General features: G+C 38.7%; 1 protein-coding gene across 1 annotated transcript in view; it reads left to right on the top strand.

The window, feature by feature from the left end:
* The window catches only part of septin7b (septin 7b), an 87,433-nt gene extending 70,912 nt beyond the window's left edge, over positions 1-16,521 (top strand). The window contains exons 3-14 of the mRNA XM_053228100.1: positions 3,061-3,167; positions 4,199-4,299; positions 5,355-5,489; positions 7,424-7,541; positions 9,512-9,604; positions 9,743-9,839; positions 10,474-10,525; positions 10,745-10,870; positions 12,446-12,466; positions 13,850-13,985; positions 14,280-14,425; positions 15,644-16,521. Coding sequence (XP_053084075.1) covers positions 3,061-3,167; positions 4,199-4,299; positions 5,355-5,489; positions 7,424-7,541; positions 9,512-9,604; positions 9,743-9,839; positions 10,474-10,525; positions 10,745-10,870; positions 12,446-12,466; positions 13,850-13,985; positions 14,280-14,425; positions 15,644-15,683 — 1,172 coding nt within the window. The 3' untranslated portion in view covers positions 15,684-16,521. The remainder of the gene's footprint in view (positions 1-3,060; positions 3,168-4,198; positions 4,300-5,354; positions 5,490-7,423; positions 7,542-9,511; positions 9,605-9,742; positions 9,840-10,473; positions 10,526-10,744; positions 10,871-12,445; positions 12,467-13,849; positions 13,986-14,279; positions 14,426-15,643) is intronic.
* The last annotated feature ends 294 nt before the right edge of the window (positions 16,522-16,815 follow it).

The raw sequence follows: 16,815 nt of genomic DNA, 5'->3' as shown, positions 1-16,815 counted from the left end.
ATAAAGCATGTTTAAGTGATGGGCCGTGTGCGCACAAGCACTTTGAATTTCCTGTCTGGCATTGAACGTCAGCCAACTGGAAGACTGCATTCTTGACGATCGTTGTAAACGCTGTCAGGATAAAACCATACAGGAAGCCTGGGTTGAGAGGCAGTGATTTCACATCCTGCCTAGGTTTTTAAAAAAAAAAAAAAAAGCCTGTGCAAAATGGAGACTTTTTTAAAAAGCAGAGTCGTTAGACGTCTGACGTGGATTATTTAAAAAATCCTGCTGAATTTCAGGTGAAGTGAGGAAATTATGCAAAATAATATCAACGCGTGATCTGTACAGATATACTGAAAACTGCGACATGCTCAGAGTATTTGACAAACTGCTGAGTTTACACAGAATGGTGCGACAAACAAAAAACATCCAGTGAGCCACAATTCTGCAACTGTGTTCTCTTCCCTCAATCAGTCAGGTTTTGATGATCCTCTGCCCACTATAGCAGCAGATTCCTGTTCTTGGCTGACAGGAGTAAAACCTGAATGGATCATCTGCTCTTGCGGCCCATCTCCCTCAATGTTTGTGCATTCCGAGCTGCTTTTCTGCTCATCACGTTTGTACAGAGTGGTTATCTGAGTTACCGTAGCCACCCTGTCCACTCAAACCAGTCTGGTCATTCTCCTCTGAGCTCTTACTCATCAATAACAGTGCAGACCTGATGCTCACTAGATGTTTTTTAGTTTTTTTGCACCGTTCTGAGTTTGTAAAATAGCTGAGTGAAGACAGAGGCTCTTCTTTTCCCCTGCAGCAAATCGTCCCACCTCTCTTATTTGCAAAAAGACACTTTTCTTGGGCCGAGCACACAGAGCTGCTTCATGAAAAGTTTGTGTTCAGCACATTTCCTTCATTCCTTCCTCGTTCTGTCATCCCGAGCTCAATTCCGAAGAACGAAACATCTGGGATTTAAAATGCATTAAACAGCCTGTTAAATACCAATATTAAAAACGTTCCTTATGTTACAGCTGTTACACTTAGTGTGCTGAATTTATTTATTTCTACAGATTTCTTGTTGAGATCAAGATTACGTTTTCAAAAGAGACATGTTGCAAAAAAAAATAAATAAATAAAAAAAAAAGATAAAATCAACAGACAGATCACAAGCACATGTTGCGAAACTCTCTACATAGACAAGCATGTAAAAGGTCAAGTGACAAAGTATACAAAACCTTCAAGTAAAACATGTACAGATCACTGAGAAGATAAAAAAGTTAAGAATTTTAGACTGAAAATCATTCAGTTGTTTCGAATATCAGTCACTGTTGCAGTTTAAAACATGAGCAAGTTGAGTGTTTACATGGGGAGTATTAATGTTAGCTAATCCTGAGATCTAGTATTAAATTAAAACTGGTGTGTAAGAGCATTTTGTACTTTTCCCTTATTGTTGTGGAGACCAATACAGTATTATACTGGTCCTGATGCACTTTTGTGACTCCTATTTGCAGTAAACAATGCAAATAAATAAATTAAAGTTAAGGTTCTCGTTTGATTCATACCTGACTCGTAATTTTGGAAATATTCTCAATTTAATTTTATAGTTCCGGGAAAATTTTCCACATATTTGTGATGGCACATACGTCAACTTCAGTCATGACCATCCAATTAAACGCTCTTGGGAGCTGTATATGTCCCGCCCCTGGAGGCGTGTCTTGCTCTACAGTAGTAGCACATTAACAGTGCGTTTTTGGCTGTGCATCTTCTTGACCACTGTTCCGTTTTCTAACCATCGCTTGGTTAAGAAAAAAAAAGGTTGAAGTTTATTCATTAGTAAGAGGTAGTTACATCTCAGAGGTGTTTTACCAGCCAGGGGCTCTTCAGTGCCGCTTCCTCAGACTGAACGAGAACGCAATTCCGTCTTTATACACCGTCAAGTCAGTAGGATTCGCATTCATCTGTACACTGTTCTCAGTGTTTAGCTAAGATCCTGTCAGGGTTTGTTTAAATTCAGCAGGGGTGTGTGCAGTATCTCGAATGCTGTTTTGTAAGTCAGTCAAGCACTTCAACACAACAACTTCCTGTTTCAGAAAGAAATGCATCAACACACAGAATCAAATCCCAGCTAAAGTCTTATTCGGATCAGATTAGTTTATCAAGGGGACGTCTGTAATAAATTCCTCAGTGATAAATATCTCGCATCTGGACAGCAATAAAATGACCAAAGGAGGAGCGAGGTTCTAGCAGGTTGTGTTTTCTACGAACATGCCAGTGTTTGCATCATGCGGTTGGGTTTTTTTAAATATCTAATGTTAAATGCTGATAAATGAATAACTGTAAATGATTAGCAGTTTGATAATAAATAATTAAATTGTTTATCACATTAAACATTAGATATTTAAGAAACTGACAGTCATGCAACTAGTCCTTATTTGTAATAAACTATAAAAATTGATGATATTGTATATATATATATGAATATAAAGAAATGTTTTATACCTGAAAGGCTTTTGAAGCCATTTCAAGGGGCTTTAACAGAACAGTGTATAAAAGTGATAATAGATGAGAGAGAAAAGGGTAAAGTACCTAAATTGCGTAATAAATAAATAAAATACAGTGTAATTTCTTTCTGGGTACAATGATGAGTTCTGAATTTATCACTGCTAATAAAACATGAGGGAGTAAGGTCGGTTGGAACATTATAGCGGCCGTTTCACAGCTTCCTGATCGGACCTTCAAAGCTGAGACGCAGTTCTTTTGAGGTTCATACTTTCCTCTCACATGGATCTCGTTATTCTCATTGAGTGCCAGGAGGCACGGGACCAGAAGCCTCACAAAGGCAAAGCACAAAAACACCGTTCTTTGCCTTGATACGAGCCGAACATCTCTCCGTCATCATTAGATTAATGATCCTCCAGAGCCAAAAGCAACGACAATCACCATCTGTGCATCTACAGGAAACTGAACCGTGGCCTGAGACCTGAGATTTTAGTTTGAGAACATTTTATTCCTCATTGCTATGATTTAAAACTGCACTCTTGTTTCGCTCTAAATAAAACTTATTTTATTCCTTCTCAATTTCAGGTGAATCAGGCTTGGGCAAGTCCACGATGATTAACTCTCTCTTCCTCACCGAACTGTACTCCTCAGAACACCCGGGTCCGTCACACCGAGTCAAGAAAACCGTGCAGGTACCGCTACAGGATCCAGTCTGAAAGTTTTTATTTAGGCATCTTCCCCAGCTTCGGTTTCCCAGCATACCACAGTAATGCTACGCTGCCATGCGCTACGTGTTAGTACATGCAGCTGTTTCATAGTTTCACACCTGAGGTTTTTGAGGTGTTTCATCGTTCTAATTAAGTTCAGAAAAGGTGGCGGAGTGCTCGGGTGAAAGGCAAGAGAGCGAGATTCACTCATGTCATGTAGTGCATATAGGGTATGGGGGGGAAAAAAAAACAACGAATTCATAACTATTCCCTGCTTTTGTCAGATGTTTAGTTAATGTACAGACAGTACATGTTAATATGCACTGCTATAATGGATGGTTATTATCTGGTGTTGCAAGGCTTCTTATGTAAGGAATAAGGAAAAGACTCCATGTCATGCTCTTTTAGGAAATTAATCCAGAAGGGTCACAGTTACCACCATGAAATTGATTAGTTTTCTATAACAGTGTTTTATTCCTTTTATACCACAGCAATTTGCCAATAGTTGTTTTTTTTAAATTAATTAAAGAATGACACGTTATACTTTTTATTCTTTGCTAATTACATTTAATGTAGTGGGACGTCTATCAGACAGGTTCCTGTTTCACTTATGTTACAGCAGCTATAAGTTGTTACAGTCGTTCCCTCACCAGTTTCTCTATTTTTTTTCCTCACAACTGGTCATGTTACTGGGAAAACACAAAATGTCGGAAAAAAGTTTCAGGTGTTACAAAGCGCTGATGCTGGAGACTCCTTCCATAAATGATAAATTAACGCCTCCTTCCAGAAAGGGTTTTATTTTGTTTATATGAGCGAGATGTTACTATAGAAACAATAACGTATTAGAATGAGCACGCTGGATTGCAGCTGCATTACTCTTAGAGAAAATGAACAAACACCTTCTGACCAATCAGAATGGAGAGTTCAAGTACAACCGCGCTGTGCTGCGTGGGTCTGTCCGAGTCGTGGATTTGAAAGCGTTGTGAGTGTGTGTTTGTGAATGCTCTGTGCTGCAGGTCGAGCAGTCTAAAGTGTTGATGAAGGAGGGTGGTGTTCAGCTGCTGCTCACGATGGTGGACACTCCGGGGTTTGGAGATGCTGTAGATAACAGTAACTGGTGAGTGTGTTCAGAACAGCACGCAAGTTTACACTCCTTTTCATTCCTCACAGATGTTAGTGTTGTTAAATTACTCTTAAGTTTCCTCATCGTTTGTATTAATAATCGCAGAATCTGGACAGCGCTGACTTGATGTTGATTTTGTAGTGACGCTCTAAAATTGCAAATGATTTATTAGTATTTATTCAAATTATTAGATTTTGTTTGCACCTTTTCAGTTTTAAGTCATTTATTTTTGAAGAAATTAAATAATTGTACCATCAAACTAACAGTTTACGTAATTTTTTTACACTACCGTTTTGCTGATAGTTTGTTAAGCAACCTAAATATCTTGAAACACATCGTATATCATAGAAATTTGATCTTTTTGTCGTATTGGCCACCCTTACTTGAATGTCATCAAAAAATTAAACTATTAAAAATTATCTATGTAGAATAATGTGGTTTAATCATAAAATATTAATATTGTAACTTATATTAATAGGAGATATTTAAAAAATGGCCTAGGAACATCACTACACATTCATGCTTGTAAGGAATTTCAAGATCTATGAATTATGAATGATATGCAAATTTCCAGTGCCACTATTTCCTCCTTCCAACCTAAATATCTAGCTACCTGCTGTTAAACTAGCTCGTGTTTCTCACAGGATTTGCATAGACATATTGTCAGCGATTTTGAATCTTCAAAATGTTCCTTAACAATCAACTGTTTTATTAAGATTAGCATTGTTAGTCCACTAGCTAGTTGAGCATGCAGGATTTGTGGCTAAATTTACCAGGCATCACGTCATCCTCTAATAAATTTTATTTCGAAAGCAGATGACAGGTTGTGTCATGGGGAAAAGCGGTTTTATTTAGCTCTGTCTTAAGAAATGTTACCCAAAATGACCATTTATTATGAAAGGTACTTAACAGGAGCGCAGTAGTCCTGTACTCACCTTTTGTGTATTTTTATTTTGTTGTAAAATAGTGTATTCGGTGTGTCAGGTGTGTATGTTAGACTGTAATGAATGCACTGTGAATGTAAAGCCTGTGTGTTCTGTTTGCTGTAGCTGGCAGCCGGTCATCGATCACATCGACAGCAAGTTTGAGGATTACCTGAACGCAGAGTCGCGTGTTAACAGGAGGCAGATGCCCGACAACAGAGTTCACTGCTGCCTGTACTTCATCGCTCCCTCAGGACACGGGTGAGTCAGGAATGTTCAGTTTGTGTTACTCATAAACGATTTAAACGCTACATCCAGCTTTAGCTTTATTTCGTCTCCGCTCAGTTTTCAGTGATGATAATTTCACATTTAACCAATCGTATTTGGTTCAGATATCAGGCCTGCTCTGATTGGCTGGGGAGTAAAAGCAAGAGAATGAGTGTGTATGCTTAAACAGAGCTGAATATTAGAGATGAAACAATACTGCATTTAAAGAAATAAAACTAAAAATACATTGCGATCTCAATACTAGAAGACTTTGGATTACTATTAGGGATGCGTTGATACCAGTAGTGGTTTTGGGTATCAGTCCAGTGTTTCAGTACCAACGTCTGTCCTAAGCCTTATTGCATTAATTAACAGACGACACAGAACGACAGCAGTCGGGACGTATTTCGTGATTTATTACAACATAGGAACGTTGACATTTTATCATGAGGAAGAATGTAAGCGCAGTTCACTTTGGCGAGTACTGAGCACTGATTCACTCGTGGTTTAGCTCTGCACTTTGCTTGTGGGTCGAGGTGCAGTTCATAGCACCTTGTGGTCTTTTTTTAATGACCACGCTCGCTGATACTGGTCTGTGCTCTCAGCTTGGTTGTCCTCACTCTCGCTATTAAACACTCCGTTTAAACACTATAACATCTTGAGCATAAAACTCAACACGAGGAGCTCGTTGCAGCACACGACAGCAAGCCGCATACGTATACAGAGCTAAATAAAATGTTCCAGTACCAGAATTGGTATCGGTATTGACAAGTCCCAAAAAAACATGTGCTCATATATTAATATCGAATATGAACAGAACACGTTAGCATGAAAAAAGTCTAAGCTCGGGAATATTATCGAGGGTTTATCAAAGCTGTATAAGCTGCCGATTAGAGTTTAAACTGCCTCGTGGGTTGATGTGTTTCGTGTCTGAGCTCAAAGTGTCGAGGGCACGTGCAGAGTCTTGAATTCCCACAGCAACGCACCCATTTCCTACTGTTTATGGCTGTTAGATAACAGACAGATAACGAGGCATGTTGTCTGTCGGCTGTTTATGGCCCTGTATATTTGGTTTCTCTTACAATCACTTTGTGGTCAGCTGCACTGATCGTATCATGTTGTATAGGTGCATTGATTAAAAAGTATTTCAGAACATGAGTAAAAAGCTGAAGATGCCAAAACGACATAGAGAATTTACAAAATCCTAATTGAGATTAATGTATTTTTAGCTGTTTGATCAATCCTTATTTAAAGAGTAAATATATCTTCATTTTTAAAATAAAAAAATGGCGTGTGATGCTGTGAAGTTTCTTCCCAATGTTAAGTGACAATAAACACCTAATAATGACTCCTTGAGTACAGCTGTCTTTTAATTATCCAATCCTGCTGTGTTCAGTCAATAAAGATAAACTTCTCTTGACTTCTGTTACTGTCGTAATGTCATATTATTTGAGAAATAAAAATTAATTAAGCCACAGCTGATTTTAATAACTGTTTAATCAGTTCCTGGTGATAGACTTCTGGATCCCACCCTAAGCTAAGGAGAACTGGGAATAGTCTCTCTTCATTCGAAAAAGAGCACGGACACTGGGATGCAGCCAACATTTCTGCTGTGCACTCCGTGTCCTCTCCGAGCTCCGGCTGTACAAACCAATCAAAATGGATAATAACAGACACTCAGCCGACCGTTATCACAACCAGAAAACTGGCAGGAAATCCACAGCACACCCATGGTTAGGCCAAGAGGAAGGGTTACTTTCATTTCAGCCTTGGGCAAAATAGCCGAGAATGTGCTGAACATGGAAGAATCTCTGTCTGTGTCTGTCAGCTTCATATCAGCTCTGTGATGAGTTCACGCTCTTTTCGTATGTGTCTGGTGTTTGTATCCTCTGCTGCATGTTCGATTTGTGTCTCGTTTTCTCGCCCAGACTGAAGCCGCTGGACATCGAGTTCATGAAACGGTTGCATGAGAAGGTGAACATCATCCCTCTGATCGCCAAGGCAGATACGCTCACTCCTGAAGAGTGCCAACAGTTTAAGAAACAGGTTCGCTTGCTTGAAGTCTCACTCACTCTCTCTGTGTCTTTCTCTTGTTCCTGTTTCAAATAGGAGTGGACAATATGACAAAAATATTATATCACGATATGCGAATACGTTTCAATTATACATATTACATTACAGGTTTGCAGAGTGTTTCATGTACAAAAAAAAAAACCCTGAGCTTGAGTCTCATTTAATTTATACAAAAATAAATTAACACTATTTTTCTTAAGATTAAATTCTAACATAGTCAGCTACTTAAAATCCAACGTTTAATCACGGTGCCAACAATATCTCAGAAAAATATACAGTGTCCTAATTAATCGCGATACAGATGATATATCATCGTATTGTACAGCCCCGTTAAGATTTGCTTTTGAGAGCTGAACTGTGAAATAATGGAAGATAAAGCATTGAACCAAAAACAGCAGTGGATGCACTAGCTGATTAGCTCGACACATAGCTTGAATTAGCCTGGCTACCGATTTTTCAGCCTAGTTATTTACATTTCTGGCAACCAAACCTTGGGAATAGGCAAGCATGTTTTTATTTGTCCACTCCTCATTAAGTACAGCAGTAGTTTTTAATTTTTTTATTTTTTATTTGTATTTATTTATTTTTTTAATGACGACTTTCCCTTGTTGGAAAACTCAGAGTTCAAGCTTTTCCTCTGATTGTTACAAAGCACTGACACTGAAGACTCCTTCCATAAATGCTAAATAAACGTCTCTGCATGGAGAACTGCACCATATACATGATTACACACATTTTTAATCAGTTTGTGTGGTGTATTCGCAATAAAAGTCTCTGTGGAAGTTCTGTTGCTACACAAATGATAACATAATAGAACGAGCTCATTAATATAAAATTTTATTATAATTTTTTTTTTATATAAATTTTGTTATAGGAAACTAATCAACACCTCCTGACCAATCAGAATTGAGCGTTCAACATGATTGGTAAATCTGTCTGGATCCAGAACAAGAATGCCTGAATTTCCGTCTATTTTCAGAAAGACTCCAGCATTAAGCCAGGCAGCACGATTAAACCTAGCACTATCAGACTCTGTGTTCAAAATGGAGCAGAAGGAAAATATTTGTCAGCATGCGAGCCTGCTTCGCTCCCCTCACCTGGGTTTGAGCTTGGCTAATCTAATGCAGATACGAGTCAGGAGTGTTGAGCAACTCAGAACCGTGTGTGCTGTGCCATCTGTTTGAGTGTTATCCCAGCAGGAAGAGAGACACCGAGAGGAAGAACATAAATAGAGCATAAATCCCAACCTTTTTTTTTTTTAAATAGCCAGTAAGAGCCAAGTTCAGTGTTGAACAAATAAATCTAAACAATTCGACTCATTTCAATTTTATTCATCCTTTTTTTAATAATTGACATTGTTACAGTTTTACAGAAATCAGAAAGTATTAATTATTGGGACATTTAGAAAGGAAAACAGATTCCTGGAAGGCGCTGTGTAATGATTGCAATGCTGTTTGGAATAACTTTCTAACATCCGTATTGAAAACAAGATGGAATGTAAATATTTGACAAGGAAACAACGAAGAGCTTAGCAAGAGCTGAAGCAATATTTATCAGTCTCGGTATTTTGTGTACTACAGACAGCTTTTATCACTTCATCATCCCCAGATAGTCCTTAAAAAATCAACCGTCTGAGGGTAAAGTGTGTGTTTTCTGTACACACACAGACCGAGCGATGAGCCGAGGCTCAACAGTATTGTGCATCTCTCCTCCAATAATCGGAATATTGACTATCTTTCCATAAGCAACTCGTCTCCCAACTGGAAATGTGAAGCTGTGTAGGACAATATTGGATTTATTCTCATAACTCACAGCAAAATCCTTCACCTTCAGTCCTCTGGAATGGAAATAAAAAAATCCTGCTTCAGGGTTGTCTTTGTGCTTGTGTTAAGGAAATTGGGAATTGATAAAATATTTAAATTCATGTTGGTTTCCTTTCTCAGATCATGAGAGAAATCCAGGAGCACAAAATCAAAATCTACGAGTTTCCGGAGACCGACGACGAAGAGGAGAACAAGCTTGTGAAAAAGATCAAAGTGAGATTTCTAGGCCTTTCCCCCCTTTTTGTTCATTTTACAATGCACATTATAGCACAAGAGTTCTTACTGTGTGTGTGTGGAGAAAGTTTGTGTTTATGTAGCTGTCCAATTAAGTGTGTGTGTGTGTGTGTGTAGGATCGACTTCCTCTGGCTGTAGTTGGCAGCAACACCATCATCGAAGTGAACGGGAAGAAGGTTAGAGGGAGACAGTACCCATGGGGCGTGGCAGAAGGTACGCTAACTAGCACGCTGGCACTGACACATGCTCTTCGCTACAGGCCTGAAGCTGAAAACACACACACACACACACACACACACACACACAGCTATTCAAATTAATCTGTATAATAGTGCTGATAAATTCTTCGGGAACATGGGTGGGACTGGCAGAGTGGACTCAGGGAGTTTAAAAAAAATAATAATAAAAATAATTTAATTGTTGAACCCACCTAACCGTTAGAGAGCTAATCTTGGGGAGAAAAAGAGGAAAAACCTAATCATACCTAATGCACCTTTAAAGGGTTTTTTACTGTTGTTTTCTTAGATTTAGATTTTCCAAATCCTCCATCTCCAGCTTTTCTTATGCAGAATTAGTTTTGTTCTTCCCCTTCTTCCCCTCATTATGTTTTTTTTGTCTGAAAAGTGGTCTCTTATGTAATCTGCTGCTTTCTTTTCTGACATACAAACATTTTTCTGTAACATTTGAATCAGTAACGTAGAAGTCATAAAATACAAATCTATAACAGTTTGTGCTAAAAGAAAATAGGGTGCCTAAGACTTTTGCACAACTTTCATAATAATTCTGCTATCATGCTTGAGTTTTCTCTTTTCTGAGAAATCTTTTTATTTACATTTTCCCCTTACAGTTGAGAATGGAGACCACTGTGATTTCACCATTCTGCGGAACATGCTCATCAGGTACGCAACATAGCGTTGACCTGTAAACGTTTATTTACTATAAAAACGTAGTTTTTTTTATAGTTTAACTTGTAACTTAAACCATGCGTCTGAAGACTACTGTACTATATATGTATATACCGTATGTGTAATCTTTTGAATATCATTTCGGTGTGATTTCTATACCGTGATTGAACAGCGTGTTCTGCCGCGTCTTTAATGTCCGTCCTTTTCTCCCAGGACTCACATGCAGGACCTGAAGGACGTCACCAACAACGTCCACTACGAGAACTACAGGAGCAGGAAGCTGGCGGCCGTCACCTGCAACGGGATGGACAACAACAAGACCAAAGGACAGCTCACCAAGTACGTATCCGTGTACTCGAAAATCTCCATTTACATGTAATCCTAAATAATCCAACGTTAGGCATATTTAGGAAAAGCATTTAGTCTCAGCGTTACAGCAACAAAGCGTCCTGTCAGGAAGTATCAGGTGTTCAACGTTTTGAATGATGTCCGTCCGCATTATTCTGATTAAACAGAACGTGTGTCCCACATCATTTTATCACGAAATAATAGTTAAATACACCTCAAAATTATCTTTCAGTTTTTTTTTTTTAAATGTGTAACAGACATTTTTTTTCTACACGCGTTCAACTTTTTGCAGCCAAGTTATTAAACGGATTATAGACAGAATTGTAACTTAGATTGCTCTTAATTAATTTATTCTGAGTGAAATGTGTACATAAAGAGTTTTTTCTTGATTGTGTAACCAAATATTATAATATATCTGCATCTAAAGTTTCCTACAGTTGACAGTGAGGCATCAGAGTAGAGTGGTAAGAATAAATGTACGGCTGAACGACTAATCAGCGCTAAGATTTAATAAGTATTACTATTTAAGTAAGAAAAATAAACCTTTAAGAAATAAAATACTCTGTGTTGTTCTGTTGTAGGAAAATAATCAGTGACAGGGTTTTCCTGTAACAGCACACATGGTGTTTTATTCCTCTTACACCACAGCGTGTTACCAATGATTACAATTTTTACTTGATCAAAGAAAGAAGTGTCATACTTTTTATCCATTTATAGTTGCTTTGTGTAATGTTGTAGAATGTCCACGATAAAATACAGCCGCTGTAAACAGTCGTTCCCTCACCCAGCTCTTCTTTTTCTTATCTTTTTTTTTTGAAGTTAATAAGACAAGATCGAAGCTTGTCATGTTACCAAAAAAAAAAAGTCCTGATGACAAATCCAGCTTGTTATAAAGCTCTGACACTGGAGACTCCTTCCGTAAATGTGTTCTCACAGAAGTCCCTGCATAAGTCCTTACTACAGAAACACAGATGTATTAGAAAGAGCAAATAATATTAACCTGTGATTTGCTGTTAGAGGAAAGGAATTAACACTTTTGACCAATCAGGATCCAGAATTCGACAGCGCTGTAATCAGTAATCAGTGGACACACAAGCATTTTGTTCGCACTATTGATGTTTATACGTGTCTGTTAAAATCAGGTTGTGTAACATAACCCCATAGTTACAATAGTTACATCAGCCAGTCAGCAGTTTCTTTCTTGTTAAAAATGACAGCAGCTTTACCATTTCCTGTCGTTCAACTCTGTCTCAGACAGTCATATTTCAAAGCGGTTAACCTGACCTGTAATCCCACGCATGCGCGAGCAGACACTTACGTGCTTGCACACACACTCACTCGCTCGCACTAACTCACACTGTGCAGCAGCCAATAAGCTGCGTAGACAGATTCACCACTAACTGACAGGAAACCGCAGCGGGAGCTCCGTTATTTGCTTGTCTGATCCGAGCCAGTTTCAGCCCTAACGTTTTCTCATTTTAGCATTTATTGTTTTTACATTCTGTGTTGCTCCTTATTCCACACACTGATTTCAGCATGCTAAGTTTGTGTGTTTCTGTTTTGTAGAGCTGACTCGGTTGAAGGCATGTAAGTGTGATTTTTGATTTTGTGTTTTATTTATTTATTTTTTTTTTGTCCCCAAAGCAAAACAGTTTCTTTCTCCTGCACTGGTGATGGCACCCTCTAGTGTCTGTGGTGGATTTATTTTTTTCTGTTCCCTCCCTTTCTCTTCTGCCAGCTTGAAAAAAATGTCCATGCAGTAAAGTCACATGCGTATGCACACACACATACATGGGAAAATACAGAGGTTAAGGTTTTCTGCTAACGGGAGACTGTAAGAGAGGCACAGTTAGGTCCTTAAATCTAATCGAAAACAGCCTGCACAGTGATTAAATGGATTTCATTATTTAGACAATTTTACACATGGTATGAGTTTGAGTCTTTGATATCTGACCCGATATGGTTCAATTTGGTTGCCTCTGATTGATATGTGATCAGTTTTGTTCAGAATCTAGAGCAGGCCTGCGAATCCTTAAGTCATGAATGATGAAGACGAAGGAAACACCGGTTGTCTGTCTTTTTTTTTTTCAGATAATAATTGATTTATGATTTTCATAAATTCATTTCAGTCGTTGCTTTTTAAATCGGTGCATCGATCCAGATCTATAGATTTAGGTTTGGGTGACGTCCTAGTGTGGTATTTTGCCTATTTATTGGCACTCCATGTGTCTGCTTGGCCTACTAACCTCCAATCAGTGCTCTGGCTTTTTTGCTTTTTTGCTTTTTAACCCCAATCATCTGTCTAGTCTGTGTGCGACTGGAAAGTCTGGAAAAACCTGGAATGTCGGATGGATATTTATCTTCCTGGTCTCCTCACTGCTAGTCATGACAACTCTGTAGCTTTGATCTGTTAGCTGTCTGTCCATGGAGCTCTGCAGGTGTCAGTTTCTCTCAAACGTTTGCTCTCTCTCTCTCTCTCTCTCTCTCTCTCTCTCACACTCTCTCTCTGTCTCTCTCTCACTCTCTCTATTTCTACATGTCTCTGTCTGTTTCTCTGTCCATCTTGCTCCCTCTCTCTGTCTTTCTTTGTCTCTGTCTCTCTCTCTCTCTCTCTTTCCCTCTTGCTGTCCATCTGTCTCTCTCTCTCTCTATCACTACATCTCTCTGTCTGTCTCTCTCTCTCTCTCTCTCTCTCTCTCTCTCTCTGTCTCTGTCTGTCTGTGCCTCTCTCACTCTCTCTGTGCCTCTCTCTATTTCTACATCTCTCTGTCTCTCTCTCTCTTTCCCTCTCACTGTCCATCTGTCTTTCTCTCTCTCTCTCTCTCTCTCTCTCTCTCATATATATCATTACAGATGTGTGAGACGGCTCTCTCTGGAGCAATACCACTGTAATGTAATAATTTATGACTGCAATCTGTCCTCTGGGTTGTAACTGTGTTGTGCACGTGTGCATGCCGGTGCGTCCCCCAGGAGCCCTCTGGCACAGATGGAGGAGGAAAGGCGAGAGCACGTGGCTAAGATGAAGAAGATGGAGATGGAGATGGAGCAGGTGTTTGAGATGAAAGTCAAGGAGAAAGTCCAGAAGCTGAAAGACTCTGAGGCAGAGGTACGGCTTTTGAACAGCTCTTTAACAAGCACTGCCGTGTAAAGATTTTCTGTCTAAAACACTTGGATTTTACGGTTGTGTGCAAAAGTTTAGGCACCCCTGAAGCTACTTGATCTGTCTAGCACACTATTTAACAACTTCTTCATTACCTTGATGTTCTCGCATATTTCCACAAAATATATTTGCACACTATTGGTATTCTTTTTTTATTTAATATATAACATAGCTTGATGGGGAACTGCATACTGAACACAAGATCTGATCTCATGGTCTCTGATTTTTCTCTCTCTGCAGCTGCAGCGGCGTCACGAGCAGATGAAGAAGAACCTGGAGGCTCAGCACAAGGAGCTAGAAGAAAGGAAACGTCAGTTCGAGGAGGAGAGAGTGAACTGGGAGACCCAGCAGCGCCTCCTCGAGCAGCAGAAACTCGACGCTTCCAGGTCAGCACCTGCATCACACCAGCGTGTGTTTAACAAGTTTAGCGTGAACTTGACGACTTACTCTCTTAGAAAACAAAGTCAAACTCTTAAAAACTCTAATTCCAACCCTACAAGTGCTCATCAGAATCCGAAATGGTTCACACTAGATTTTAGGAAGCTCTAAATCTTGAACCTATACCCAGAATCATTTGAAGAAACCTTTCTTCTAAGAGTGTCTGCTAAACATCACTGGAATCAGTGATGTCTCCAGTGATAAACACTGTGGCAAATTGTTAATGTACCTGCTACTGTCAACCTAAAAGCCCTCTTACCCATTAGAGGGCGCTGTTTACCCGTTTTTCCATGATACTAAAAAATTACCATTTAGTACATGATAGTGACTATAATTTGGGTTGCAACAAAGAACTCTGGGCAGATCAGAGCAGCTAAACATTTCTGTGTACCACGGCATCTTGTAATAATTTGCATACTGAGATAAGTTCAAGCTCAGAAGTGGAAAAATGTGAATTTAGTGCATTTGACTCAAACGTTATATGATCAGAATCAGCCATCAGAGTTGGCTGATTTTTTTTTAGTTTTTGAGTTATTGGTACTTTAACATAACAACTATGAAGTAAATGGGATCGCACACATGATGAAATAACAACTTCCTGTTGGTCATTTGCAGTGTACGTAGCTTCTTCCTGTGGTGGGAAAAAAGGTAGCCGCTTGACTTAGACGATTTTCCTGTTCTTGTCTGCAACTTTGTTTATTCCTTAAGACAGGCTAAAGATGAACATAGATGGATAAAACATTTGCTACACAAATATAAATTTTAAAATATCAATTTGGGGTTTTTTTTGTGGAAAGAAATGAAATCGCATTTGTATCATGTATTAAGGCCACTTGCACTTGCACTTCAAGTCTACGTCTGTGTCGACTAGTTCTATCGGTCATCTAACAAACTTCACTTGAGTAAAGAAACAGGCTTTAAGATGGCGTCGGGGATCAAAATGGTGAATGTGAGTGGACTAGGGCGAGTACTGAAACGGAGCCGAGACTCAAAAATGACAGTAAAGTGTGTTACTGTAGCCTTCCATCACTTGGCAAACACAGTTTGTCTAATTTTTTTCCTATTGCGTCAAAGAATAAATGGAAAAAAATAGATATCATGATGTGCTTGGTTGTTTATCAGATGTTTAGTTCCTCACTAACACGCACACTTCCTTTTCTCTACAGGACTCTGGAAAAGAAAGCGAAAAAAGGGAAGATATTTTAAAAACCGCTTGCAAGACAACCGTGTTGTTCATCGCCGCTTCCCCTGAGCTCCTGATATCCGCCATAAACGCCACATTCGGCTCACAGCTGGACGCATACACACAGCTGGGTGTGGACTAAAGCCAAACCCTTATAAATGTGCATACACACACACACACACACACACGCCAAAATCTGTACTCTTATAGTGTTTTCCCACCTGGCCTCCGATGTCAATGATGGTTTTCTGTGATCGTTGTTGCCATGGTGTCAAAAACAAAAAAAAAATGTAAGGGTTTTTATATATATATATATATATAAAACCATAAGGAGTAAGACGGAGTGGAAACGCAAACTAGGCCACTCCGGGGCTGTTAATTAAAAGTGTCTTTATCCTCAGACCACTTCATTATAGCTTCATTAATATTAATATTTCAGCTAGTTTATTTTTATATATATATATATATATGTATGTATGTGTATCCGGAGCCAGTTAAAGTCCTAAACGTTTTTTTTCCTATGTTTGATTACTCAGACGGTTTTGTAAAAGATTTGACATCATGTTCAGGCGATCGCTGTGATGAAACAACAGCAAATCCGGTGTAATGCATTCTATGGAAAAAAAGTAACGCGTATTTTTTCCCCCTTTGGTTATATGTATTCCTTTTCTGTATTTTTTTTTTTATTTTGTTATTGTACAGTCACTTAATAAACGTGTGATATGGAGTGAGGTAATGTTACATACTGACATTTCCACAGTCGAAGCAGTATTCCATTGTTTTTCATTTTTATAATACTGTCTAATTGATTTTACGGTGGAACTCAAAATATTCTTCAGTAAAACCCATCTGGACAACAAACCACGCAGTTCTTCATGCGTTCTTCATTAGCCCTACTGACCTGGGATTATAAAAAGGTTGGCATTACAGAGTGTCAATTCAGAAGTAATGGCACCCCTAGAGAATGGGCAAGAATAATTTTATGATGTAAACTTTGTGCACAGTGATTCAGATTTTCCAGCCATATGCTTAAGGATTATTCTTTCATCTGGTTTAGGGTTTTTTTTTTTTTTATTATTATTATTATTTTATTTAGAGCTGGTGCAGCTGTAGATTTTCATCCCAGCCAAATAGCAGATGTATCTAATAGTCATT

This window comes from Pangasianodon hypophthalmus, chromosome 22 (genome assembly GCF_027358585.1).
Source record: "Pangasianodon hypophthalmus isolate fPanHyp1 chromosome 22, fPanHyp1.pri, whole genome shotgun sequence".
NCBI lineage: Eukaryota > Metazoa > Chordata > Actinopteri > Siluriformes > Pangasiidae > Pangasianodon > Pangasianodon hypophthalmus.
The sequence above is the reverse complement of the archived record's forward strand: the minus strand, read 5'-3'. Positions and strand labels throughout refer to the sequence as shown.